This window comes from Capricornis sumatraensis, chromosome 2 (assembly GCF_032405125.1).
Source record: "Capricornis sumatraensis isolate serow.1 chromosome 2, serow.2, whole genome shotgun sequence".
In the NCBI taxonomy this organism is placed as follows: domain Eukaryota; kingdom Metazoa; phylum Chordata; class Mammalia; order Artiodactyla; family Bovidae; genus Capricornis; species Capricornis sumatraensis.
Window position 1 is genome coordinate 84,400,898 of NC_091070.1, and position 26,492 is coordinate 84,427,389.

At 42.0% G+C, this 26,492-nt stretch overlaps 2 protein-coding genes across 3 annotated transcripts in view; both read right to left on the reverse strand.

Annotated features, from left to right (window-relative positions):
* Window positions 1–209: 209 nt before the first annotated feature.
* Window positions 210–2,428, reverse strand: RPLP1 (ribosomal protein lateral stalk subunit P1). 2 transcript variants are annotated; one of them, XM_068965320.1, is made up of 4 exons: window positions 2,251–2,428; window positions 1,334–1,408; window positions 540–657; window positions 210–335 (listed from the first exon to the last, which is right to left on the reverse strand). In XM_068965320.1, the coding sequence occupies exons 1-4, from the start codon at window positions 2,320–2,322 to the stop codon at window positions 256–258; spliced, it is 345 nt and encodes a 114-aa protein (XP_068821421.1). In that variant the 5' UTR covers window positions 2,323–2,428; the 3' UTR covers window positions 210–255. The 2 variants fall into 2 exon arrangements, with proteins under 2 accessions (XP_068821421.1, XP_068821422.1); XM_068965321.1 differs by lacking the exon at window positions 1,334–1,408.
* Window positions 2,429–14,249: 11,821 nt separating this feature from the next.
* Window positions 14,250–26,492, reverse strand: part of KIF23 (kinesin family member 23) — a 47,469-nt gene continuing 35,226 nt past the window's right edge. Inside the window, exons 12-24 of the mRNA XM_068964628.1 lie at window positions 23,834–23,913; window positions 23,621–23,740; window positions 23,279–23,405; window positions 22,782–22,940; window positions 21,770–21,927; window positions 20,990–21,163; window positions 20,346–20,525; window positions 19,688–19,997; window positions 16,841–17,091; window positions 15,970–16,052; window positions 15,700–15,778; window positions 15,276–15,346; window positions 14,250–14,638 (exon numbers count right to left, since the gene is read on the reverse strand). Coding sequence (XP_068820729.1) covers window positions 14,623–14,638; window positions 15,276–15,346; window positions 15,700–15,778; window positions 15,970–16,052; window positions 16,841–17,091; window positions 19,688–19,997; window positions 20,346–20,525; window positions 20,990–21,163; window positions 21,770–21,927; window positions 22,782–22,940; window positions 23,279–23,405; window positions 23,621–23,740; window positions 23,834–23,913 — 1,808 coding nt within the window. The 3' untranslated portion in view covers window positions 14,250–14,622. The remainder of the gene's footprint in view (window positions 14,639–15,275; window positions 15,347–15,699; window positions 15,779–15,969; window positions 16,053–16,840; window positions 17,092–19,687; window positions 19,998–20,345; window positions 20,526–20,989; window positions 21,164–21,769; window positions 21,928–22,781; window positions 22,941–23,278; window positions 23,406–23,620; window positions 23,741–23,833; window positions 23,914–26,492) is intronic.

The following is a 26,492-nucleotide window of genomic DNA, read 5'->3' on the forward strand; positions in this document are numbered from 1 at the left end:
CAGTGACTCCTATTCAGTCTAGAGAACAAATCCTGCAATCATGAAGTCATGTGAGTAATCTGGACAAGGTGTCTGCTCTGAGCCTTTCTCCTCCAGCCTCCCCATGCAGTTCTCAATGTTGCACCCAGCTCCTGTCCTGGCAGAACACACTGAAAGCCAAAGTTCCATTTTTACACAACACACCCCCAGAACTATCAGTTAACACCAACAGCAGCAAACAGCTCAGCTTTTTATTCAATGTGTTACTAAGAAGGTTTAGTCAAAAAGACCAAAGCCCATGTCATCATCAGACTCTTCAGATTCTTCTTTCTTTGCTTCTACTTTCTTCTCCTCAGCTAAAAATAAAGCAAAAAACAGTCAGTTACCTCACTAAACCTCCAAAGAGCTCCAGGCCCTACAATTCACATAGTCAAAAATATGTTAACTTTCCCTCATCAAATGATGCCTCTTAAGATTTCTACACATCTACTCTTAGCAAATGAAGAGCAACTTTGCCCCTAGTATCTCCACCCTCCTCACTCCAATACCAAGTTTCCTACCTGGGGCAGCAGCAGTGGAGGGGGCAGGGCCTCCTGCTGGTGCAGCACCGGCCGCTGGGGCAGGTCCACCAGCCCCCACATTGCAGATGAGGCTCCCGATGTTGACATTGGCCAAGGCCTGCAACACATATGCATATTCAGGTAAATGCTTAGTTCTGGCCTGTTGTAGCACCGAAAAGCTGGCTTAACTTACAAGTACAGTTCATGTCTCCTCTTAACAGTGAATTATATTTTTTTAGACTGCTAGGTAATTCTATATAATTTTCCCAAGGGAATTCACTAACAGAGATATAGGTACAGTGTTTCCAATCTTTCCAATCTCAGGATTGAAGAACAGGAGGTGAAGAGAGGCTATTAGTTTGACATTGCATGTATACTAAGGTGGCCACTGCTAAATTCCTTGATCTTTTATATTCCGATAAAGAATAAGCAATCAATAAAATGCCACCACCATGCTGGCAGGATTTACTTGGAACAGCATGTATAGTATATCTTGGATGACCTTTTTATATATTGAAAGAATGACCTGGTAATATATTTTCCTCATGATTTTAGAACAGAAGAAAAGAGAAAGCAGGGTATGAGACCATGAGAAAAAGACACCACGGAGCAAAACCATAATTCGCTCCTAGAGACAGAAATATGAGGAAATACCCCTTCTGCTTAAACAAGTCCAGTGAAACATGGGGCCTTCCAGCACTTTTGGAGGTTAGTACGAACACTTGTTTTAATAAATCAGTAGGTCTTCCAAAATTTGCTTCTCCAAACAAATCACCTTTTCACCATCACCTTACCTTTGCAAACAAACCTGGCCAGAAAGGCTCAACATTTACACCGGCTGCTTTAATGAGGGCATTGATCTTATCCTCCTAAAACAAATAAGACGGGCACCCCATCAGATAGCACTTTCGTAAATGTCTTCAAAATACTGCAAATCGAAAGCAAATAACTGTTAAAGTGAAAAGTGAACGTGAAGTCGCTCAGTCGTGTCCGACTCTTTGCGACCCCATGGACTGTAGCCTATTAGGCTCCTCCGTCCATGGGATTTTCCAGGCAAGAGTGCTGGAGTGGATTGCCATTTCATAACCTGAGTACAAAAGTACCGGTTACCAATCCGAGTACTCTATTGACATTGCATGTATACTAATCTAAGACGACAGTTTCTTCCACTCTTAAGGCAAAAAAATGCTTCTACTCCCGTGTGCCAGGTACTTGGCAAGGCCTCGAGTTCATCGCTGCCATTTCACAGGCTGGGACCTCCCCAAGTTACACTGCTATTTTAAGCTGTGAGGCAAGGCCAGAGGTGGAGCAGAGCGCAGTGTTCACCACACCATAGAGCCAGGCCCCACAAGGCCTACTGAGAGGACCAAGGAAATTACACCCAAAGGAGATACGGTGTCCTGGGGCACGTTATATTGCTGCGCCATGAGGCTACGGGTTGCACACGTTTCTCCAAATTAAAAAAAGTCCTCAAAGTCGGAGCGCTCCGCTGTTAAGTGAAACTCACTCACTCCAGGGCGGGCACGTGGCCGATGCCCCAGACAGCCCGCACATGGGCCCATCCGATGGGTGCCCGTCCCGTCTGTCCGCCCCTCCGCCCGGTGTCGACGGCCGCCGCTCCCGCCGGAAGGGCCTGCCTCTGACGCCTGCGAGGGTGGGGAACCGGCCGCCCACACAGGCCGCCACGCCGCCGGCCCAGGCCCGCACTCACCGTGACCGTCACCTCATCGTCGTGCAGAATGAGGGCAGAGTAGATACAAGCGAGCTCCGAGACGGAGGCCATGGTGCGGGCGAGTGCTAGGTGGGGGCTGCCGGGCGCGGTGCTAGTCGCCGGATGAAGTGAGGGCCTCACCCCAAAACGGCCTTAGCTTCCTCGGAAGAACCGAGCACCTTAGCGGCAGCGGAGGAAAGAGAACCGCGCGCCTGCGCGCAGCTTCTTATACCAGTCACGCGAACCAATCGGCTCCCGGGATTTCCGGAAGAGGCGTGGCCAGAAGGGGCGGGGATAGATCAAACCGCGACTTTCCGCTGAAGACGCCTGCGCAAACCTGTAAGTAGTTTGAAGTAGTTCGCGGGATCAAGAAGTTGTTCGGCCGCTGTGAATGCTAACTTCTTTGGTTTGGGTTAAACTCTCAGGGTTTGTGAACAGTAAGAATACTTTTACGGAAAAGTTACCTAGGGAAATAGGCGTCACTCCCACCTACTGTAGCCCGTATGGCACTTCTTAAGCAGTCATTTAATGACGTTGTCAGCCCACTCCCCAATCCCCACCCTCGGCGAGCAGCGACCTGCTGGAGGGCAGCAACTGGGGTTTAGCCGGGAGGTCCCGGTGCCTAGAACAGCGTCTCCAATAAAATACTGAATATAGGAGAAAATGGGAAATCTGCAGCGTTAAAATAGCAGAGCATTTCAGCGCCTACTATGTCCCAGGCACTGGGCCACACTCTACAAAGATTCAGTTAAGCCTCACCCAGTGTAAGAGGTAAGTACTATTATCTGCATTTTGTAATGGCAAAATTAAAATGTAGTCCTGGTTTCCCGAGATTCCGCGTTACCGCGAGACGGAACCTGGATTCGAAATCTGGGAACCTAAATTCAGTGCTTCCTGCTTCTGTTTGCAGAGAGGGATGGGTTTGGGGGTTATAAGTAAATTTTGTCCTTGTTTTTTTTTCTTCCCAAAGCATAAAAGATATATTAGGACTATAGGGGAACTTTCCACTTCAACTTCATTTTTTTTTAAAGGACCTTCTGGTTCGGTGTAAAAGCTTTGAAATAGCACTTATGTGATGTTAAAAGACCTCTTGATGTAGCTGCTGTTTCGCTAGGTGCTTTACTGCTGGTTTGTGTCCTTTGAGGCTAAGAAAATTGGTGTTGGATTCATACTGAGAGGTTTTCTTTACAATTTTTTAAGTTGAGGTGTGATTGACATTTGTTTCAGGTATACAGCATAATAGATAACTTGTTTATATTGGGAAGTGACCATCATAAGTCTAGTTAACATCTATCACTAAACATAGACAACAGGTTTTTTTTTCTTGTGATAAGGTCTACTCTATAAGCAACTTTTAAATATGTGATACGTTATTAACTGTAGTCACCATGCTGTACCTTACATCCCCATGACTGAAGCTGTAGTTTTTGACCCCCCTTCGCCAATTTCTCTCACTCCCCTCCCCCCAACCTCACCTGTCAACCGCCTGTTTTCTGTATCTATGAGCTTGTTTGGGGTTTTTTGTGTTTGTTTTTCTAAGATTGCACGTATACTGAGATCATATGGTATTCCTCTTTGTCTGTCAGACATTTCATTTAGCACACTGCTCTTACGGTCCGTTTGTGTTGCCTCAAGTGGCTGGAGTTTATTCTTTTTATGCTGAATAGTGTCACGTCGCATTTTCTTTATCCATTTGTCCATTGGTGGGCACCAAGGTTGTTTCCACACGTTGGATGTTGTACATAATGCTGCAAGGAACATGGGGGTGCGGGTATCTTTTCAAGTTACTGGTTTTCGTTGTCTTCAAGTAAAAACTCAGAAGTAGAATTTCTGGATCTTATACTAATTTTAATTTTTGGAGGAACCGCCATACTGTTTTCCATAGTGCCCGCACCAGTTTACATTCCCATCAACAGTACGTCAGGGTTCCCATTTCTCCACATCTTCACTAACATTTATTAACACTTCTTAATGATAGCCATTCCTAACAGGTGTGAGTTGTGGTTTTAATTTGTGTTTCCCTGATGATTAGTGATGGCGCACACCTTTTCCAGTACCTGTTTGACCATCTGTATGTCTTATTTGGAAGAAAACCTCTATTCAGATCTGCCCATTTAAAAAATTCAATTGTTTGGGGGCTTTTTTGTTACTGAGTTGTATGAATTTTTCGTATGTTTTGGACATTAACTCGTTATCAGACACATGACTTGCAAGTCTGTTTTCCCATTCAGTCGGTTGCCTTTTCATTTTGTTAATGGTTTCACTTTCTGTGCAGAAGCTTTTTAGTTTGATGATGTTGTTCAGTTGCTAAGTTGTGTCCAACTCTGCTACCCCATGAACTGCAGCACCCCAGGATCCTCTGTCTTCCACTGTCTCCTAAAGTTTGCTCATATTCATGTCCACTGAGTCAGTGAGGCCATTTAACCATCTCATCCTCTGCCGCCCTCTTCTCTTCGCCTCCGGTCTACTTCACCTGTAAATGACAAATAACACCCTTACAGGGTGTCAGAGACCGAGCACCCAATTAACTGCAGCTATTCTTTGTAACTATTTTGAACTGTTTGAGCAAAACATCAGTTGCTGATGCATTTCCCTTTCAGAGACTTACGGATTCAATATACTCTTAACTTCAGACAAATTCTACTACCCCATGTTCTCATAGCATAGTAAAAACTTCCTGTTAAGATCTATTTCATGGGGATTCTAGCGTTTCCACTGTTAGAGACCCGGGTTCAATCCCTGATGGGGGAACTAAGATCGTAAACGGTGTAGTGAGGCCAAAAAAATAATTTTTTTTCAAAAGACTAAGCAATGTGACATTTAAAAAAATTAAAAATAGTCAAGAAATAGAGTAGCAGCTATTGAGAGAGGTACTCTGAAGCATTTTAGAAACAAACATATGACCTTGCTTACAAATAAGTGGATTTTGTCTTTTTGCCTAACGTTTGGATATGCTTTTTGCTAGGAATAATATCACACCTTCACTATTAATAAAATAAATATTGGGTGGGAGGGAGTTTCAAGAGAGAGGGACATATATCGACCTATGTCTGATTCATCTTGATGTATGGCAGAAACCAACACAATATTGTAAAGCAGTTATCCTTCAATTAAAATTAAATAAAATTTTAAAAAACAGGTAAACTGTCATTTTGTAAGGGAGCAAGATGAGCACAGCCCTTAGGAGGCAGCCGTTGCTGCGTTCTTTATTCTGCTCCCTGTTACTGGGCGACAGGTCTTGCTCAGCCACTGCCCTGGTGCCTCAGTGGGCCCTGCCCTCTAGCAACCAGCTGTCAGTGAGCGACTGTTAGTGTCCTGCTGAGCTCTTGGTCAGCGCCGCAGTGGGCCCTGCTCACAAGTACCTGTTGATGGGGGACCGTTAGGGAACTGATTTAGCCAAGGGTCGGAGGTGTGGTGGTCATCAGGTGGAGAGTGAGTTAAGAGGCAGGGTCAGGCCTTCTCCTAGTGGCCCCTACTGCTCACCCAGCCTTGGGCCAGCAGGTGAGCTGGAGGGCCCAGGAACGGACTGGGGACCACGTCCTGCAGAGCTCCAGAGCCCTCACTAAGGGCCTCCATTAGCCGTGGCCCAGACCTGGAGGCACCGATGGGCCTCTCTCCCAACCCTGTCTCTGTGACCTTCTAGCAGTGGCCATCTGCCTGGGCTGCAGTCTGTGAGACCCGGTGTCCCCCATTTGCGCAGCCTGAGGAGACAGGGCCAGTGTGGGTTGGGTGAGCTCAGGGACGACAGCTGGGCAGGTTGTGGGAACCTGGCCCTGAAGGAGCTGCCAGTTGAGCTCTGCCTCCTCTTAGGCAGGACGGGGACCTTGGAGGGTGAAAGCTGTGCCTTGGGACTTTGCCCTTTCTGATCAGGACAGAGAATAACATTCATCTGGTAGAGGTTTACAGGAACATCGTTATGGGACCATGACCTGACCTCAAGAACAAAGGATCGGACACCAGGAAGTTTGCAGCAACTAACCATGCCCCTCCCTCACCTTCTGCTTTGAAAGGGGCTTGCTGAATAAAGGAGCTTGCTGAAAGCTTTCAGTAACTTTGGGGTTCTTAGGGCATAAGGTACCCATCTCCTTGTATGAATCTGTAATGAACTTTTCTCCGTTCCAGACTCTTAATTAGTTTTGGTGTTGGTGGGCCTCACTGTGTTTCGTGTACACAAACTTGTGGTTTAGTAAAAATTTTAGTAATTAAAAAATCAGCCTCAAAAAAAAAAAACCAAAAAAACCCAGAAAAATGTATGTTCACTCAGCTAAGAATGGCTGTGTCATCATGGTGTTCCATAGTACTGTGTCTGATTTTGTCCCAAAACCATGTTTTTTGTTGAAATGTCTAGAAGAGCATAGTTAATACATAGATACTCTGGGCTTCCCAGGTGGCAGTAGGGGTAGACTACCTGCCTACAGTGCAGGAGACCTGGGTTCGATTCCTGGGTGGGAAAGATCCCCTGGAGGAGGGCATCGCAACCCACTCCAGTATCCTTGCCTGGAGAATCCCACTGACAGAGGAGCCTGGCGGGCTGCGGTCCACAGGGTCACACAGAGTCAGACATGACTGAAGTGCTTTAGCACATATAGTTGTCATGGAAATTCACTGGATTTGTCATTTTGTGGCAAATTATTTTTATATTATCTAGTGCTTCCTTTTTTTTTTTACAATTGCAAGAATCTACTTTTCATTTTTTATTAAAATACATGTGACATGTAACATTGTGTAAATTTAAGGTATACAACATCTCGTATAATTAGATCATTTATGTATTGTAATGATTGCCACTGTAGTAATAATTGGGCTTCCCAGGTGGCGCAGTGATAAAAGAATCTGCCTGCCAATGCAGGAGATGGAAGAGATGCGGGTTCCGTCCCTGGGTGGGGAAGATTTCCCTGGAGAAGGAAATGGCAACCCACTGCAGTAATCTTGCCTGGAGAATCCCACGGACAGCGGAGCCTGACGGGCTGCAGTCCGTGAGGCTGCGAAGAATCAGACACGAATGAGCACCCATACACGTAGTAATAATTAGCCCCTGTATCACATTTCAGAATTATTTCTTTTTATCGGTTGGAATAATCAAGCTCTAGTCTCTCAGCAGGTTTGACATTTATGATACAGTGTGTGCGTGCTGCGTGATCAGTCGTGTGCGACTCTTCACGACTCTGTGAACTGTAGCCCACCAGACCCCTCTGTCCATGGGACTTCCCAGACGAGAATACTGGAATGGGCTGCCATTTCCTTCTCCAGGGCACCTTCCCAACCCAGGGACTGAACCTGTGTCTCCTGCGTCCCCTGCATTGGCAGGTAGATCCTTTACCACTGAGCCACCTGGGAAGCTCCTCACAGTACAGCACTGTTGTCTGCATTCACTGTACTGTGCACTCCATCTCTAGGGCTCATTTATACTTGTTGCATGTAGTAAACGTAACATCTGTCGGGTCCTCCCACCTCCTAGGCCCAAGTAACCACCATAATACTCTTGAGTTTTACAAGTTTGGATTCAGTCTCTCAGTCAAGTTCAACTCTTCGCAACCCCATGGACTGCACGACACCAGGCCTCCCTGTCCTTCACCAACTCCAGGAGCTCGCTCAAACTCATGTCCATTGAGTCGGTGATGCCATCCAACCATCTCGTCCTCTGTCGTCCCCTTCTCCTGCCTTCAACCTTCCCCAGCATCAGGATGTTTTCTAGTGAGTCAGTTCTTCGAATCAGTAGCCAAAGTGTTGGACCATCAGCATCAGTCCTTCCAGTGAGTATTCAGGGCTGATTTCCTTTAGGATTGACTGGTTTGATCTTCTTTCAGTTCAGGAGACTCTCAAGAGTTTTCTCCAACACCACAGTTCAAAAGTATCAATTATTTGATGCTCAGCTTTCTTTATGGTCCAGCTCTCACATCCACATATGACTACTGGAAAAACCATAGCTTTGACTATTATAGACCTTTGTCAGCAAAGTAATGTCTCTGCTTTTTAATATGCTGTCTAGGTTAGTCATAGCTTTTCTTCAAAGGAGCACGCATCTTTTAATTTCATGGCTGCAGTCATGGGAGTGATTTGGGAGCCCAAGAAAATAAAGTCTATCACTGTTTCCATTGTTTCCCCATCTATTTGCCATGAAGTGATGGGACCAGATGCCATGACCTTAGTTTTTTGATTGTTGAGTTTTAAGCCAACTTTTTCAGTCTCATCAAGAGGTTCTTTAGTTCCTCTTCACTTTTTGCCATAAGGGTGGTGTCACCTGCATATCTGAGGTTATTGATATTTCTCCTAGCAGTCTTGATTCCAGCTTGTGCTTCATCCATCCTAGCATTTTGCATGATGTAGTCTGTATAGGGTTAAATTAGCAGGGTGACAATATACAGCCTTGATGTACCCCTTTCCCAATTTGGAACCAGTCCGTTGTTCCATGTCCGGTGCTAACGATTGCTTCTTGACCTCCACTCAGATTTCTCAGGAGGCAGGTCAGGTGGTCTGGTATTTCCATCTCTTTAAGAATTTTCCACAGTTAGTTGTGATCCACACAGTCAAAGGCTTTACCGTAGTCAATGAAGCAGAAGAAGATGTTTTTCTGGAACTCTTGCTTTTTCTGTGATCCAACAGATGTTGGCAATTTGATCTCTGGTTCCTCTGCCTTTTCTAAATCCAGCTTGAACATCTGGAAGTTCCCAGCTCATGCACTATTGAAGCCTAGCTTGGATAATTTTGAGCATTACTTCTGCTAGCGTGTGAGATGAATGCAACTGTGCGGTAGTTTTAACACTGTTTGGCATTGCCTTTCTTTGGGATTGGAATGAAAACTGACCATTTCCAGTCCTGTGGCCACTATTGAGTTTTCCAGATTTGCTGGCATATTGAGTGCAGCACTTTCACGTCATCTTTTAGGATTTAAAATAGCTCAGCTGGAATTCCATCACCTTCACTAGCTTTGTTCATAGTGATGCTTCCTACGGCCCACTTGACTTTGCACTCCAGGTTGTCTGGTTCTAGGTGAGTAATCACACCATCGTGGTTATCTGGGTCATTAAGATCTTTTTTGTATAGTTCTGTGTATTCTTGCCACCTCTTCTTAATAACTTCTGCTTCTGTGAGGTCCATATTGTTTCTGTCCTTTATTGCGCCCGTCTTTGCATGAAATGTTCCCTTGGTATCTCTAATTTTCTTGAAGAGATCTTTATAGTCTTTCCCATTCTATTATTTTCCTCTCTTTTTTTGTTCACTTAGGAAGGCTTTCATATCTCTCCTTGCTATTCTTTGGAACTCTGCATTCAGATGGGTATATAAGTTACATCAGACAGTACTTGTCTAACTTACCTCACTTAACAAAATGTGCTCAGGGTTTATCCATGTTGTCTCAAATGGCAGGATTTTATTACTTGTTAATAGTTGAATAGTATTTCACTGTGATTATATATAACATGTTTTCTTTGTCCATTTATTGGTTGGTAGACTACTGGCTATTGTAAATAATGCTGCAGTGAACACAGGGGTTAGATATCTTTTCAAGGTAGTGTTTTCATTGTATTCAGATAGATTTCTTTGTCTTGCCTAATTATTCTAGCTAGGGCTTCCAATACTATATTGAATAAGAATAATGAGAACAGTCATCCTTGTCTTATTCCTGATCTTAGAAGAAAAGCTTTCTTTCTCCAGTGAAAGTATGTTAACTGTTTGTTATTCATGAGCTTCTTTATATTTAGGTATGTTCCTTCTGCACCCAGTCTGCTAAGGTTTTTTTAATCACGAAAGGATGTTGTATTTTGTCAAACAGCTTTTCTGCATCTGTTGAGATGACCGTGTGATTTTTATCTTTTGTTAATGTGTGTTACATTTATTGATTCATGTATGTTGAGCCATTCTTACATACAAGGCATAAATCCCATTTGGTCATGGTATACAGTTCATAAGGGTTCTTGAATGCAGTTTGCTGATACTTTATTGAGATTTTCTGTTCCTATATTCATCAGGGGTACTGATCTGTCCTTTTCATTTCTTGTTATGTCCTTATCTGGCTTTGGTTTCCGGTTAATGCTGGTCTCATAGAATGAGTTTGGAAGTATTCCCTTCTCAAACTTTTCTAAGAGTTTCAGAAGGATTGATGATGATTCTTTGAATGGTAGAATCCTTCAGTGTCGCCCTCTTGTCCTGTGGTTTTCTCTGCTAGGTTTATGATTACTAATTCAATCTACTTGGTTATTATTGGCCTGCTCATGTTACCTGTTTCTTCCTGACTCAGTCCTCTTTTTAAAGTTTGTTTTATATTGGAGTGTAGTTGATTAAGAATGTCGTGCTGGTTTCAGGCGTACAGCAGAGTGGCTCAGTTCTGCATATACACGTATCTATTTTTCAGACTCTTTTCCCGTTTAGATTTCCCTGTGCTATACACAGTAGGCCTTTGTTGGTTACCTATTTTAAATACAAAAGTGCATATGTCAGTCCCAAACTCCTGATTTATCCCTCCCCTTTGGTAACCATAAATTTGTTTTCTAGTCTATGAGTCTGTCTGTTTTGTAAATGGGCTCATTTCTATAATTTTTTTTTTTTTTTGCTTCTGCCTATAAGTAACATAATGCATTTGCAGTGATTATTGATAATGACTCACTATTGCTGTCTTATCATTTGCCTTGTTTTTTTATCTTGTTCCTGTTTCTACCTTTGTAAAGTGGTAGTTTTCCTTAGTGATTTGCTGTCTGCTCCTCATTTTTTCTTTATAATGTTTCTTGCCTGTTTTTTTTTGCTTTGCGGTGGTGGTGGTGGTTCACTCAGTCGTGTCCAACTCTTTGTGACCCCATGGGTTGCAGCACACCAGTCTCCTCTGTCCTCGACCATCTCCCAGAGTTTGCTCAAACCCATGTCCATTGCATCCAGTGATGTCGTCTAACCATCTCATCCTCTGCCACCCCCTTCCCCTTTTGCCTCCTTCAGTCTTCCCCAGCATCAGGGTCTTTTCCAGAGTTAGCTCTTCACATCAGGTGGCCAAAGTATTGGAGCTTCAGCTTCAGCGTGTCTTTCCAATGCATATTCAGGGTAATTTCTTTTAGAATTGACTAATTTGATATCCTTGCTGTCCAGGGAACTCTCAAGAGTCTTCTCCAAGTTCAGAAGCATCAGTTCTTCGGCGCTCAGCCTTCTTTGTGATCCAACTCTCACATCCACGCACGACTAGTGGAAAAACCATAGCTTTGACTATGAGGATCTTTTTTGGCAAAGTGATGTCTCTGCTTTTTAATATGCTGTCTAGGTTTGTCATAGCTTTCCTTCCAAGGAGCAGGCATCTCTTAATTTCATGGCTACAGTCACCATCTGCAAAGGTTTTGGAGCCCAAGAAGATAAAAATCTGTTACTGCTTCCACTTCTTCCCCTCTGTTTGTCATGAAGTGATGGGACTCGATGCCTTGATCTTAGTTTTTGGATGTTGAGTTTCAAGCCAGCTTTTTCACTCACCTCTTACTTTGCAGCTTTCATAATACATCTCATGAGTAAAGTAGTCCTTCTCATGCTGATAGCATCTTGTTTTCATTCTCCTGTAATGGTCCAACCCTGTTTATTCCTCGCCTTTTATCCTTTTGATGTCACAGTTTACTTCTTTTGATGTGCACTTTGTTTCTGTGTCGCTAGTTAGCACCATTTTATTTCAGCTTAAGAACTCCTTTTAACATTTCCTGTAAGGCAGGTTTTGTGTGTCTGGGAAAGCCTTTATTTCTCCTTCATAGCTGAAGGTCAGCTTTGCTGGATGAAGTATTCTTGACCAGCCATATTTATCTTCCACACTTTGAATGTCATTCTACTTTGTCCTGGGCTGTAGGATTTCTGCTGGGATATCCACTGATAGCCTTGCAAGCATTCATTTGTAAGTTACTTTTTCTCCCCACTGTTGACTTTATGAATTTTTTTTAATGACTTTTGATGTAATTGGAGGTGGTCTTTTGGCATTAAGATAATAGGGTGTCCTGTTGGGCTTTTAGGTCCAATTTCCTGCCTGGCTTGGGAAATTCTCGGCTGTTTCTTTAAATATACACTCTCTGCTCTCCTCTCTCTCTTTGCTTCTTCGGATAGACCATTATTCCTCACATTTGTTTTTCTCAACTCATCACGTATCAGAATTCTCTTGGGTTTTCTTCACCTTTTAAGAATCAAGTTGCTTTCCCAGATTTCATCTGCCTGATTCCCTAAGCTTTCTACGTATTCTTGATCTCATTCATTGAATTCTTCGGCTGAAGAATTTGGTTCTTTTTGAAAATTCAATATATTTGGCAAATAACACCTGTATTTGGTAAATAACTGCCTAAGCGTTCTTGTACCTTCATCACAGCTGTTTCTAATTTTTATCAGATCACAGTGCCTATGGATTTTTATCAGATCACTGTACCTGTGGACTCAGTTGCTGAAGAATTAGTTTTTCTCTTTGGGATTCCATATCACTGTGATTTTTTTAGTTTGGTAAAAATGTGCCTCTGCCACTGAGTTTCAAGTAGCACACCTCTTTCTTACTAGTTGTTTAGATGTTCCAGTTCAACACGGACCATTAGAGACCTTTCTTTTGTTCTCCACAAGGTGGCGGCATAGCTCAGTTTTTGGTTTCTCTACCTGAGCTGGCTCTAGGGCCATGCCAGGGAGAGCCTGTTAAAAAGTCAGCCTAGAAAAAGCTGGCAGCAGAGTGGACCAGGTGTGGGCTTAGCACCCGTGGTCGTCCACAGCAGGCAGGGGGAACCCTCCACTGTGTTAAGCCCCCCAGAGGGCCGTGCACAGACCTCCCGCTGAAACACAAGGCAGGCAGCAGGGCGTGAGATCCTTCAGTGCCCTTGTTCTCGTCTCCCCACTCCCACCAGTCGCTCCTGAGGAGTGAGTGCTGCTGGAGAGAAACAGGTTCCTCCAGCTGTGCCCAGCCAGGCAGCCAGGCGGTCACCTTAAGACCTCTGAGGGAGGCGGCGGTGGTCCCTGGCAGTGGAAGCCCCGTGTGTTGCTGCTCCTCTTCGGCCTCCAAACTGGTTTCTGTCCCCCAGCCGTTTGCCTGGCTCCCCACAGATGCCCTCTCCGGTGCCCCACACTCTCCGGTCTCCACACGCTCCAGTCTGGCTTCCTCCCCTCCTCCCAGCAGGTGAGGGTGAGGCAGGCTCTCGAACTCTTGGGTCCGCAGTCCTGCTAAGGTCTCCCCACCTATGTTCTGAAGCACTTTTTGGTAGAAATCTTTTGCATGTTCTGATGTAGCGTACAGAGAAACTTTCGTTCAGTTATGAATGACTCAGGGATCGAACCCAGGTCTCCTGCATTGCAGGCAGTCTTTACTGTCTGAGCCACCAGGGAAGCCCGTGAACAACCAGTCAGCTGTGAATAAAAGGAGAAAGGCAACCGCTCACACTGCCATGCTGCCGCCATCACTTGCTCCTCTACTTTTTATCTGCATGTGGAAGTCGGGTATGATACCAGTCATTTAAAATTCTCAGACTGAGTGCTGCTCTTGAAACCCTAAGTTAGCTGAATTAAGTAAAAGGATTCCAGGTCAAACACAGTTTATGTACGAAGGATGGCCTGTGGACCCCGGTGCACCAGCGGGTTGTGTGGGCTCGGAGGGTATTCCTGGTTTTCAGCAGAGTAAATAGCCCCTTGCAAACCTGTTTCTTTGCATGCAAACAGGTATCCTCAGCATGGTGACAGCAGTTTCTAGTGCTTTTGTTTCATTCCCCCACAAATGACTGCCAGCTAAATGAAAAGCACGATGCTAGGTTCTGGGAGTACGTGCTAAATTACCATCACATAACCTTGTATTTCTTAGTGCTTTTATTTCATTTCTTTTGGCATATCTAAATGTCAGAAAGTATATACATACAAAATTCCAAACACCTTCCTAAAACGGTTTTAGTATTGGCGAGTCTCTGACATCTCAGGTTCAATTGTCCAATATATGTCTAAAGTGCATTCTTGCAGCTAATCAATAGCAGCATTTTTTTTGTTTATAAATCCTTAAGAAATATTCAGACAACAGGTGGAAAAGTCACAATAAAAGGCAAAGCGTGATCTAGATATATTTTTCCTTAATTATCCAAGACAAACACATGCATGAATTAGTTTATAAGTATACAAGAAATATACAAAAAAAATAGCAATATAAAAAAGTTCATACAGCAACGAGAAAGAGGGCTCTTTCTCTGCTAATATTAAATACGGCAAGGTGTAGAATATAAAAAGTTTGTAGAATCCTAGATATCTTTGGAGCCACAGGGGAATCCCTGATGGAGGCCAGTGTGTGATGACATGAGGTCTGTGATTTTCAACAAAGCTGGAGTTTTATAAGATGGTTTTCAGAAGGCACTGCTTTGGAGAAATCACCAACACAAATGATGAAAATGTTGTTCTGTTATTGAAACTGTCAATTCATGGCTTCTTGCGCCTAAAATGAAAGCCAGCATTTAGTGTTGAATTTTGCAATGAATCTCTAGGAGGGCTTTGAGAGAATTCCAGTTTTATCATGGGAAAAGTTAAAGTCCTTCTAAGAAAGCAAAATATGCTTATCCGGTATTTAATTAGACTTCCCATCTTTATCCTGTTGCACTGATTTTCCAGATTGCCTAAGGAGCACATACATGTGTCAGAATGGACACATGAACCTGTTCATTTAGACACTTGAAAACAGGGGGCTTAAAACAGTGAAAGAATGGGCCAGACTCTTGGGTATATCTTTAATATGTGATTGCTTTCCCTACCACAGATTTCACCGTTCCGTTTCACTTTAATGAACACTTCTTGCTACAACAAGAGGGAGATTAGGAAAGAAGGAATTATGTGAGGAGCTGTCACCCCTGACCCCAGCCTCCCCTCCTTAGAGGTGATCTCCCTTAGGCCTCTGAAAGCTTTATGAGCACTCACAAACTAGGAACAAGAGTGAGTGTTCTTACAGCTCTAATTGCTATTATCCAACCTCCAGGGTTCTCAGCACTGTTACTGCCTACTGTAGTCTGCCAGTAGGGCCCAGATATTCCAGAGGGTAAACCAAACCCACATAGATCCTCTTAGGAAAAATTACTCACTTGGGTTGTGCATGGTGCTGGTACCCAGGCCCCAGCTGAGAGCCAGCTCTCATCTCCACAGCCACAGAGCACTGGGGAGAAAACCACAAGGAGGAAAACTGTGAGGTAGGAGGGTCTTTAGAGACCATCCAGGTAATTTCATTTTCTATCAGAAAGAGTTCTTGAGAAAGTTAGTGGCAAAGGCTGGAGCCTGGCCCCCACCTTCCCACACTCTTTATGTGAATCTGTCCCCAGGAACAACAGTTCTGCTCCTGAGAGGGTTCCCATCAGCTTGATGGACATTCTTGTTCTTCTAGGTAGGTGATGCTCTCTCACTTGATTTTTGGGCACAGACCCACTACACTAAAAACAGGGGCTTCGAATTGAAGAGCTCCATCCAGTAAGACCAGAGCAGAAATACACCCCTACAGATATCTTATCCTACCCTCGTTTCTACATCAGTCCATTCAGACTCTGTTCCATCTGGTTGGGCAGGTGCCGCTGTAGACGATCTTCGTTTTCGACTACAGAAAAAAGGAACGACGCAACAGTTATTTTTACATCTAAGAACAGGAGAAATATTAGAAACAGAAAAATACCATATATACTCCTTCAGAGAATTAATGACGCGTTTTTACAGGCTAATCTGTTCCTCAAGAACGCGCAGCTAAGAAAACTACAGCCCTCTAAATAAAGCAGTTTGATGCTCACTCACCTAGTTGGTGATTCTTGTTTTAAAGTCTCTATTTCAGTAAACTGGACGGATTGTCCACCACCCCTTGTTTTATAAACATCACCCTACAGCCAAGAGAAAAGATCACCATTACACTTTTATACATCCAAATGATAAACATACATATATATTTCAAACTGATTTTTTAAGACTTTAATGAAAACTCTGATCCACAAAACCAGATGGTGCTTGGACTGCTGGGTCTATACCTTAAAATACTTTAAAGATTTGTGTACATATGTCTCACTAAAAAAGAAGTCCAATGCAGTATAATTAATAGCATTCTTACTTGCAGAAAATAACCTTCCTTTTTATTCAACCAGTAATTTAAAAACTACAGTAAAGATCAAGCAACCTATCAAATTTCTAAATGTTCTAAGGCAATATACTTTCCTCTTTAGATGTTCCCCTTCTCTCATACACAAGTGACAGTACAGTCTTTTTTATTTTTTTGGCCGTTACGTACAGCTCATGAGATCTTAGTTCCCAGACCAGGAATTGAACCTGGGTCCTTGGCAGTGACAGCACAGTCTTAACCACTGGACTGCCAAGGAATTCCCTCCAATGACAGTACTCTTACGCAAAGGCAGGAATTCCTTGTTTGATTTAAAACAAAATGCACATTAATTAAAAGTATATATCTGGAGTTCCTCTAACAAACACATTCAGCAGATTTAGTTCCAATTTAGCAGATTTGAACCCAAGGAGTAACTTGAGTTTTCTAACAAACAAAAAGGTTTTATCAAATACCCATTTATCTTCTAGTTGACAACTGCCTGTGTATCATCAGAGGAACAGAAGAGTAAATGGTTTCTTGCTTTTTGAATATTTCCTTCTCTTGTGTAAATTTTACCTTAATTAGCTTAGTCTCAATCTCCCCATCGGAGGCTAGTTCCTGGTGTGTCAGCATGTACTTCTCACACTTAGCTAGTGCCTTTTCATTTGCAACAGACACAGTGATGGCACGGGGGACATGTGGCTGCATGACTGTCTCAGTTTGCAGGTTAGTGGCAGGCTTATGATCTACCCATCTGTCTCCCGCAGAGCGTGATCGTCTGTGTCGCAGACGGATTGGTGGTGCATTCTGATCAGATTGAGAGAGGAATCAAGAAACAAGCATAACCCAGAATTAATTTCAGGGTACTATTAGAAGTGCAGCAGTTTTGGCTACTTTAGTTGGTGACAGTATGAAAACAAATGCATGAACCTTTTCAAAAGCTATGTTACTCAAGCAATTTAAATGTTCTCTTTGTATGTAAACACAAAACCAACAAACATATTTAAACACCATTTTAGGTATGTATTATATGTTCTACTAGAGATCTTCCCTTTCAACAAAGAGTGGAAGGGAAAGTTCTGGTAATGCTGCTAGTCTTTCCTGTGTAGGTGATGTTTAGGACAAATAATTCATTTTTGCATTCTTGATCAAAACCCAGTATTTGTTCCTGCTGTCATGAAGTAATCTATTAGGTCCACAACTATGTTAAAAGCTTCAAAAAGATCAATAAAAGCCCTAAACATATCATAGGCCTCTAAACAAAAGAGAAGATACTCCTATTAAAAAAATAGACCTCTCCCCCCAGCAAAAGCTGATGGAGCTGTATAGTACATACATGCTAAAAAACAAAGTATTTTAAGAACCTTGTGTATAAAATGATTAAAAGAATGTTTATAAAGTACTTCTGCATACTTTAAAAAATCTCAGAATGTAGCTTTATGAAAAGTTCATAAACATTTCCTAAAGGTTACAAGAACCAGATAAAGAATTCACTATCAAATCAGTCTCTACCATGCAATAAAAAACTACATACTTCCAGTAAAATGTTATATAAATTTAGGAAAGTTAAGTTTAGCACAGTCAACCTAAGGGGGTGTGGAAATCACATACAGACATAGTTAATAGTTTCTTTGTAACTTTGCAAAGTTTTTATTTGCAAAACTGAAAGCAAATGAAAGGGTCTGTCACAGGCCAAATCCTTCAAAACCGGTCAAGTGTGGACACCTAATTTAAAATGTGTATCTGGAGAACTGAAGTATTTCCCCTGTACAATTATAAGAAACAAATGCACCAGTGACAAAATCATGACACCAAAACATGGGCAACAGCGTTTGCCACTAAGGATACCCAAGCCTCACAACAAGCAAGAAACGTCCCATTCTTAAAATGGCTTAATGCTGAACGAGGAAGAAAGAGGTTCTCATGACCTACCATTTAGCAAAGGTGATAGTTTTCTCAAACACATTAAGCAGTAGAGACACTGTGAAACAAACTTTGGGAAGATGACTGTCCTTACTTACACTCTACTGTCATTTATGAAATAAATAATAATTAAGCTTTCTTCCTCACTGAAGTATATAAATTGAGTCCGCCTGACATAATTTTTGACCAACAAACCTAGATGTGTATTCTGCTGCACTTCTAAGGAGATTTTGATTTCAAATGAAGAAGTTAAAGGATCTCTAGTAAATTCTCTTAAGTATCTCATAGCCACATTAGATACTGCATTAATGTTGACCAGCATTAAGTAGGCCTTGAATAGTTTTCAGTCTATAAATTTGCATGAAATAAGGAGGATTTATTAGAGTTGATCAGAAAGACCAGTCACCATATAATTTGCTCCCCAAAAAGGTTTAAAGCAAAATCTGCAAAGTAAAGAAGCTTAAGCGACTTTAGACTTAACTGTTGCCTTTGGTAAATACCTTGTAATTCATCATCATCCCTTAATAATCAGGAATGCAGGACACCTCAATGAAATATTTTCTGTACCCCAAGAAAATCTAAAGCAAATATTTACTATAAAATTATTTAGAATAAAAATTCTTAGATATATTAAAATTTTACTAAATGTAGATTCACAATGTTAACTTTATCAACTTAGATTCAGAGGAAAATTTTACCTTCAACTTTAAGAAGAAAATATAAACATGAATTTGTTTAAACAATCTTGAATGAGGCAGAGCCCTTCTAAATTGAGACAAAGGCCTTGAGATTAAAAGCAATTTATTGGACATGTAAACCTTCCTTCGGCAGTTATAAAACAACTGGCCTGGGCTCCTCAAAAAATAGTATCGTGGAAATAAAAAAAATGGGGAGGATGGACTATTTTATATTAAAAAGATTAAAGAGAGAATAACCACATATTATGTATTCACCTTGATAGGACCAAGATTTGAAAAATGAAAAGCCGTTATTGGGACACCACTAACTTTCTCAGGTATGATGAAGATTGTGGTTATGTATGTAAGACACAAAGTCTATGACTTACTACTGTCAAAGGCTGAAGAAAAAAAAAAATTTACATATCTATTTTTTAAAATAAAAGTCCGGGAAAGCAGTTTTAAAAATGGAAATTTTAAAAAAGTAAAAACTCCAATTTGAGGAAGAAAAGCCAAAAGTAAAGAATGGAAAATGTGCTCTAAGACAGTCGCTGATTTTGTGGATGCTCATCAGTCCATGCAGCTGAAGAGCACGTGTTCCCTGAACACAAGACACTTCCTGTGCCAGATGCAGCTAGGCTTTTTCAGATGAAGAGCTACGCCTCAGTTTCAGGGTGATCTGATCTTTCAAACTAACAGAAAAATCAGACCTTGCTTAGACAGAGCTCACCCATCATTCCAGTGAACTTTCAGAACCCAGTTATAAAAATACACAACATTAAAATCTATTGCTACAATGCTTTAAAATGATAACTGGCACTAACCCTGCTGCAGTGATCCTCTTCTACTTCTATCTCACTTCTGAACGAAGGAACCACCTCCCTGCCTTCATTCCAGTACATCCCTCGCCTTCTGTCTGACACGATACAAGTTTTACTTTGTCCTGGCTCCTGCTGCCTACGCCTCGCAATAGATGTGACATTGAGAGGTGTGTTGTACGGAGGAATTTTCTGCTCCCATTCCGAAATACAGGAAGCTACAGAAATGCTGCTGCAAGAGTTAGAGCGCCTATGTAGCTGTTGACTCATGAGTTGCTGGCCGTTGGAAATCTGAGCAATATAGTTACTAGAAAGCTAAAAAAATTGAAGAGAAATTAATGAGCAGGAGTTGAAAAACTGAGAAACAATTCATTATTTTGCTATAATTTTAGCTCATGAAGACATAATTTATAACTTGTCTTTTTTAAGACAATTTTTGTACTGAGTTACTAATTTTACACTAAATTTGTTTATACTAAATTAAGTATAAATAGAAATTTGAGAAATATAATAAATTTAAAACAAAAAAATTGATTCTCATAGAAATAGCTAGTTGATTGGCATAGAAATAGTCAGCTAGTTGATTGGCATAGAAATAGTCAGCTAATCTGAACAAATCTTCTCTAGTACTGTGAAGTTATTACACAACTACAGACAACTTACAGGTACGGGTGATGGAGAAACAGATCTCTGAGTAACTTTTTCCCGATCCCGCTCCCGAGAGGGCCTCTCTGGCTTTTCAGTTTTGGGCTCAGTGACGATGGCCTTCAGTTGTTTCAGTTTCTCATCTTTCACCCAGAGTTTATTTTGCATCTCCAGCTGCTTGGCTGCCACTCGACGCTCCTGAAGGTTTATGAATGGCAATAAGTAGTCTAATTCAGTTATACCAAACCAACTGCATCGGTTCACCTGAACATTTTATTTCCTAAAGATGACAGTTCTTCATAATGCTATTTGCTGTGACTTGTAAGAGTAGAGAGAAAAGTAAAAGGGACGGAGCAGTGGCTGCTGTTGCCCCCACCACTAAAACACTGTGTGTCATTCAGCTGTGTCTGACTCTTTGAGACCCCACGAACTGTAGCCTGCCAGGCTCCTCTGTCCATGAAATTCTCCAGGCAAGAATACTGGAGTGGGCTGCCATTCCCTTCTCCAGGAAATCTTCCCGATCCAGGGACTGAACCCAGGTCTCCCACTGCAGGCAGATTCTTTACCAGCTGAGCCACCAGGGACCCCAGTACAAGCCGTTCAGAACCCTGCAGTCAGAAATCAGTCAGCCATGAGAGGAGAGCTGTAGGAATGACACTCACGCATTCTTTCTCCCACTTCATGGTTGTTTCTGTCACCATGCCTTGCAGCCTGGCTTCTAGTCTACGTTTGTCAGAAAACTGTCGCTGAAGTTTTTGATTCTGGGTTTCAAGCTCCTGTTGCAGATTGCGCTTATCTTCCTCATAGATGGTCGTTGTTTTCTCTAAAATCTCAACCTGGGAATTTAGACCATAAACATTTCAAGTAGCTTTAAAATAATCTCTCTCATAATCTGCCTATGCAAGCATAGTTATGGAAAGAAGAATCATGGAGAAAACCTTTTCGTCTGAAATTTCATCTGAATGCCCATCTCTGTTCCTAGAAATGAGGACTTTTAAACAAGCTCCTCACTGAAAGATGAAGTTATAATTGATTTCATGTGAAAATTACTGTTGCCTAAAACTAAGGCCTAAAATTTTGTTTTTATAAAGGCCATTTTTAGAATAGAGAACACTGTATCAGTTGAGATTAGCTTCTCTTTAGAATGAATCATGTATCCCCTAAATTATCCTCAGTAGTAAGTCAAAAAACAATTTATAATCAAAACTAAAACACCAGAACATTCTCTTCAATTGGTAAGGTCTGTCTCATAAAGAGTATTCTACCCTTTTATTGCCTTTCACTAACAGTTCCTCTATGGGGGGAATGGGATGAAGATTAGGAAATAACCAAGTGATAACTCCCAAGGAAGCAGCAGCTACAGGTCCATATAGCAGAATAGCTAAATCAAAGACCAGTGTTAAATGTCTAGCATATACATCCATTATAATCCCAAAACCAACCTTATATTCTAAAGTTTTGTTTTTCTTCTCCAGTCGTTCTATTTCCATTTTCTGTCCTGAGATCACCTTTTCTTTTTCATTTAGTTTTCCTTGAATATAGTTTTCTTTATTTAAAACAGCATTGTCAAATTCTTGCAACAAAGCCTTAAAAGTAATAGCTGAAACAAAAGCATGCAGGCCAAGTTTACCCCAATTCCAAAGTAACTGGTGAAGTCAACTTTTATAACTGCTATTTATATAAAATGAAGCTTTTCAGCAAATACCCCTTTCAAAGTCTATAATCAGAAAACAACTCTGGAAGGAGATCACGAGTTTCTCAAATCCACAAAAGAGACACTTTTGTTACTGAAAAAACACTTAAGTTTTTCATTTTGCACTATAGCGTAAATAATTTGTTTCAGAACAAATGCAGAAACAAACAGAAGTAACACTAGCCTTAGGGACAGTTAATTCAAGTTGAAATCCCTGTGCACCATTCACTAGTCATGTGATGTGGGCAAGTTGTTTCTGAGCATGTTTCTTCATTTCAGAATGGAGATTTAAGTACCATTTATCTCACATTTTTCTGATGATGGTGATAAGAATACATACATTCAATGAGCACTTCCTATGTACCAGGATGTCATACATGACTTTTATATATCATCTCAACCCTCTCTCTGAGTAGGAACAATTACAATCCCATTTTGCAGACAGAAACTAGAAATAAAGGATTAAGTAGTTTTCTCAAAGATACAGTTATTATGATGTCATAATACATGTTAAATGCCTTGCATATAAATAACTAGTAGGAGCTAAGAAGTAGCTCTTATCCCTTTCATCATTACTGATAATTTTTAAAAGGGAGAAATTCACATCCACTTTGATCTTCTGCTTTACGTTCTTAGGATATAAGATGATGCCCTGGGGGCTCCTAAGTTCAGAGACAACCCTTCCTTGAGAGATGCTGTCCCAACACAAAACTCCCTGCAGGTTTCTCCTGTTAAAATGACTATAGACAGTCTGCTCTTACCCTGCTTGTTGAACTCCTCAGTCATCATTTGTCGTAGCTGATGTCGTCTCTCTAGTGCTTCGATCAGCCTGGGGAGAGTCTGCTCATCATTGACATCCAGAAGTTCGCAGGACGGCAAAGGTGGGAAACTCTGTAAAACCACTTCTGAAACCAGCGGTTCTGTATGGAGTTGTTTAAAAAAAAAAGTTACACAGGCGAGAAAGAGTTATTCAAACAAGTTTAACACTGGTAAGAGCCCCCAGTCCAAATTAACAGTGTATTTTGTTGGGCTCATCGTATTTCCTTAAAAATGAGTTATATGAGTTGTAAAGAAGAAAAAATGAAAAAAAATGTGAGTGTATAATAAAAGAAGTGTGAATTTATACTTTGGTTCAGACTTTTTTTTGCACTTGTTTGTTGAGGGGAAAGAAAGTGAACAGTTTTCTTAAGTGAAATAGATTTTTAAAAAAAGAGAGACAGACTCATCAGCAGGCAGATGATGCCACAGCAGCTCATACCATCTCCAAGAGGACCTGCCCGGGCCTGATTTCTGTATCGCCTCCCCGGTGTTAAACCGCATATGGCCTTGTCTGTTGGTCTGGCTACTTCAACTTCCTGGGTCACTTCTGCAAATCTCATTACTTGCTAAGATACAAAATAGGGTTTGATTTTGTTTTTATATATAAGCGTTTGCAGTCTTTCTTCAGAAATCAGTAAATGAGACAGTAATAGATTGGACATTAGTTCACTTCTGTAACCAGTGGTTCTATATCAGTTTTTAAAATGTTCAAAATGTTATTCTTCACATGTAAATGGTTTTGTCTACAAAAACTCAGATTCCATAAAGGCATTAAAATTACCAAGCTTTCTTCATAATCTTCGGCCTTTGGATTCACACACACGATCAGGCGTACTTTCCCTTCCCCATCAAAGTAGTTCTTGAACAGATGGGTTAACTTTGAATCTCGATATGGAACCATCTATAAATACATCCAAACCCAAATACATCAGGCAGAAACTGCACACAAACAAAACTATACAAAGTATACAAACAACCAAAGGCTGCTGCTCACCTTGTTAGTACCGTAAGTTTGGTTCTCTCTCAGGACCTCCATACATGTTCTCAGTGTCATTAGTGACTGGTTAATGTTACCTGACAGAAAAAAGTACACAGAAGTCATTTGAAGACACCAATGGAGTAGCTAGAGCATGGTCTGTTTGTCTGTGAAATATCTACTTCATAGAACTCTTAGATGGAAATTACAAATGACAGATTTTAGTGGGCTCAGCTTAAAGAACTGTCCATATCTGGCAATGTTGCAGTAGAGTGTAAGTACTGGGATTCTTATGTAAAGACTTTCCACTGAATGTAATATTATACTTCATGACCCGTAAGATTTCTTTCAAATCTTAAATACCATGAAAGAGTATATTGAATACAGATGTTTCAGTTCAGTTCAGTCACTCAGTCGTGTCCGACTCTTTGCGACCCCATGAGCCGCAGCACGCCAGGCCTCCCTGTCCATCACCAACTCCCGGAGTTCACTCAGACTCACGTCCATCGAGTCCGTGATGCCATCCAGCCATCTCATCCTCTGTCACCCCCCTTCTCCTCCTGCCCCCAATCCCTCCCAGCATCAGGGTCTTTTCCAGTGAGTCAACTCTTTGCATGCAGTGGCCAAAGTACTGGAGTTTCAGCTTTAGCATCATTCCTTCCAAAGAAATCCCAGGGCTGATCTCCTTCAGAATGGACTGGTTGGATCTCCTTGCAGTCCAAGGGACTCTCAAGAGTCTTCTCCAACACCACAGTTCAGAAGCATCAATTCTTCGGCGCTAATCATGCCCATATTTCAGGCTACAGTTGGCTCCATCCAGACATCGATGTCTCCCTTGCACCAGAAGGAGCTCCTGTTTCTACTAGTCAGGTGTCTCAAGAGCCAACTAAATCTGTTCCCTCTATATCTAAAGAAGGTTTCTTAGACAGCATGCTTGTTAGTCCTGGCCACTCGTATGAATTTCTGAGTTAGGGCAAGTCTGACAGATCTATCAAGCCAATGATACAGGAGATGTCACCTGCAGAGACCCCAAAAGTATTACAACACAGAAGAGTTTGTTCATTTTGAAGCCATGCTTTCATTCTTGGCCCCCTTTCAAATACAGAGCTCATCTGTGCCTCCATGGTACTCCATGATTCATGCTTCTCTTCCTTGACCCCCGCTCGCACTGTCCTTCCTCCGTTCTTCCATGTGTTCTTCGAAACCCACATCCCTGCTAACAGACTTGCCATACCCTCAGACCTCTCACAGAATGATCCGTTCCATCTCTCTCTAATGGCCACCTGTGATCTGGATGTTGTCCACGGTACACTTCAGGGAGTGTGCATACGTGGTTGGGAAGTGAATGCATCTTTTTTCTTACTAGCCTCTGAAATTTAGCTGTTTCTTCAATTAAGAATGTAGACCAAACACCTATAGTAATGGTAGTAGTAGTACTTGTGGTGTTTAATCAACAGAAGTCACAGATAACTTTTATAACAGTTTATTGCTTATCTCAAGATACTTATATTCATTACTACTTTGAAATTATGTAGTCATAGACATGCTATCAGGTTTGAGGCATTAAGAAAGTACATAAATTACTGTATGACAAAGGTTTTAAGTGCTTTTAAAAACACATTTCCGTCTAATTGCTTTCTTCTGTAATCCTGTATTTTATGTTATACATTCTAAAATATTCTGAATCATATCCACAGGCTTCACCCCACCCATGATGCAAAACCCTACAACCTTATTTTTATTTCGTAGAAGAGTGGTGCTTCTCCTGAAGCCTTGTGAATAAAAGTTGCCTGCTTTCTAAAAGCCTGACATACTAAAAGGATGGTGAGCAGCAGGCAGCCAGCCGCATTTCCCTAGTCCCTTGCTGCTGTTCTTCAAAGACACATTCCCCTTACATGCCAGCTCCTGGGTCAACTTCAGCATCTAACAGGAAGGTCACTCTAACATGCCATCAGAGGGCCCAGGCCGCAAGTCCAGGAAATCTTTCTCTCTTTAGCATTATAGCCACGCCCTGAACCTTGTCACTCAGAACTCCGAAACCTCTGGAAACCTGAGATTGTCGTGTGCCCCAGCCACAAACCAGCCCCAGTCTAGTTTTAACTCCCTAACTGTGTCAGCTCTTCCCCATCATGTCAACACTGATACGGTTTCTGTTCCTGTCCCCAAAGCTAAACCTGCTTTCCCAAGGTCAATCCTTCCTCTTGTGATCTGGATTCTGGATGCTTTGTCTTTTCATATAGACGTATATAATGCGTGTGTGCTGTTAGTCCTGGGCAGCTAAGCCTGGAGCTTCCTAAGTGGCTCAGTGGTAAGGAATTTGCCTGCCAATGCAGGAGACACAAGAGATGCAGGTTCAATCCCTGGGTTGGGAAGATCCCCTGGAGAAGGAAATGGCAACCCACTCCAGTATTCTTGCCTGGAAAATCCCATGGACAGAGGAGCCTGGTGGGCTACAGTCCGCCAGGTCACAAAGAATCAGACATGACTGAACACGCACGCAGAACAGCTAAGCCAGCGCGCCACAGCTGCTGAGCTGCAACTACTGAAGCCCGTGCGCTCTAGAGCCCCTGCTTCTCAACAACGGAAGCCACCACAGTGAGAAGCCTGCATGCTGTAACTGGAGAGTAGACCCCCTCACTGCAACCAGAGAGAGCATGGCAGCAACAAAGGCTCAGCA

Excerpts from the sequence above, each read along its gene's own strand:
- RPLP1 (XM_068965320.1), bottom strand. The coding sequence starts at position 2,322 with ATGGCCTCCGTCTCGGAGCTCGCTTGTATCTACTCTGCCCTCATTCTG. Across the intron at positions 658-1,333 it reads GGCCAGGTTTGTTTGCAAAG|GCCTTGGCCAATGTCAACAT; the intron begins GTAAGGTGATGG and ends TATGTGTTGCAG. Across the intron at positions 336-539 it reads CTCCACTGCTGCTGCCCCAG|CTGAGGAGAAGAAAGTAGAA; the intron begins GTAGGAAACTTG and ends CTTTATTTTTAG.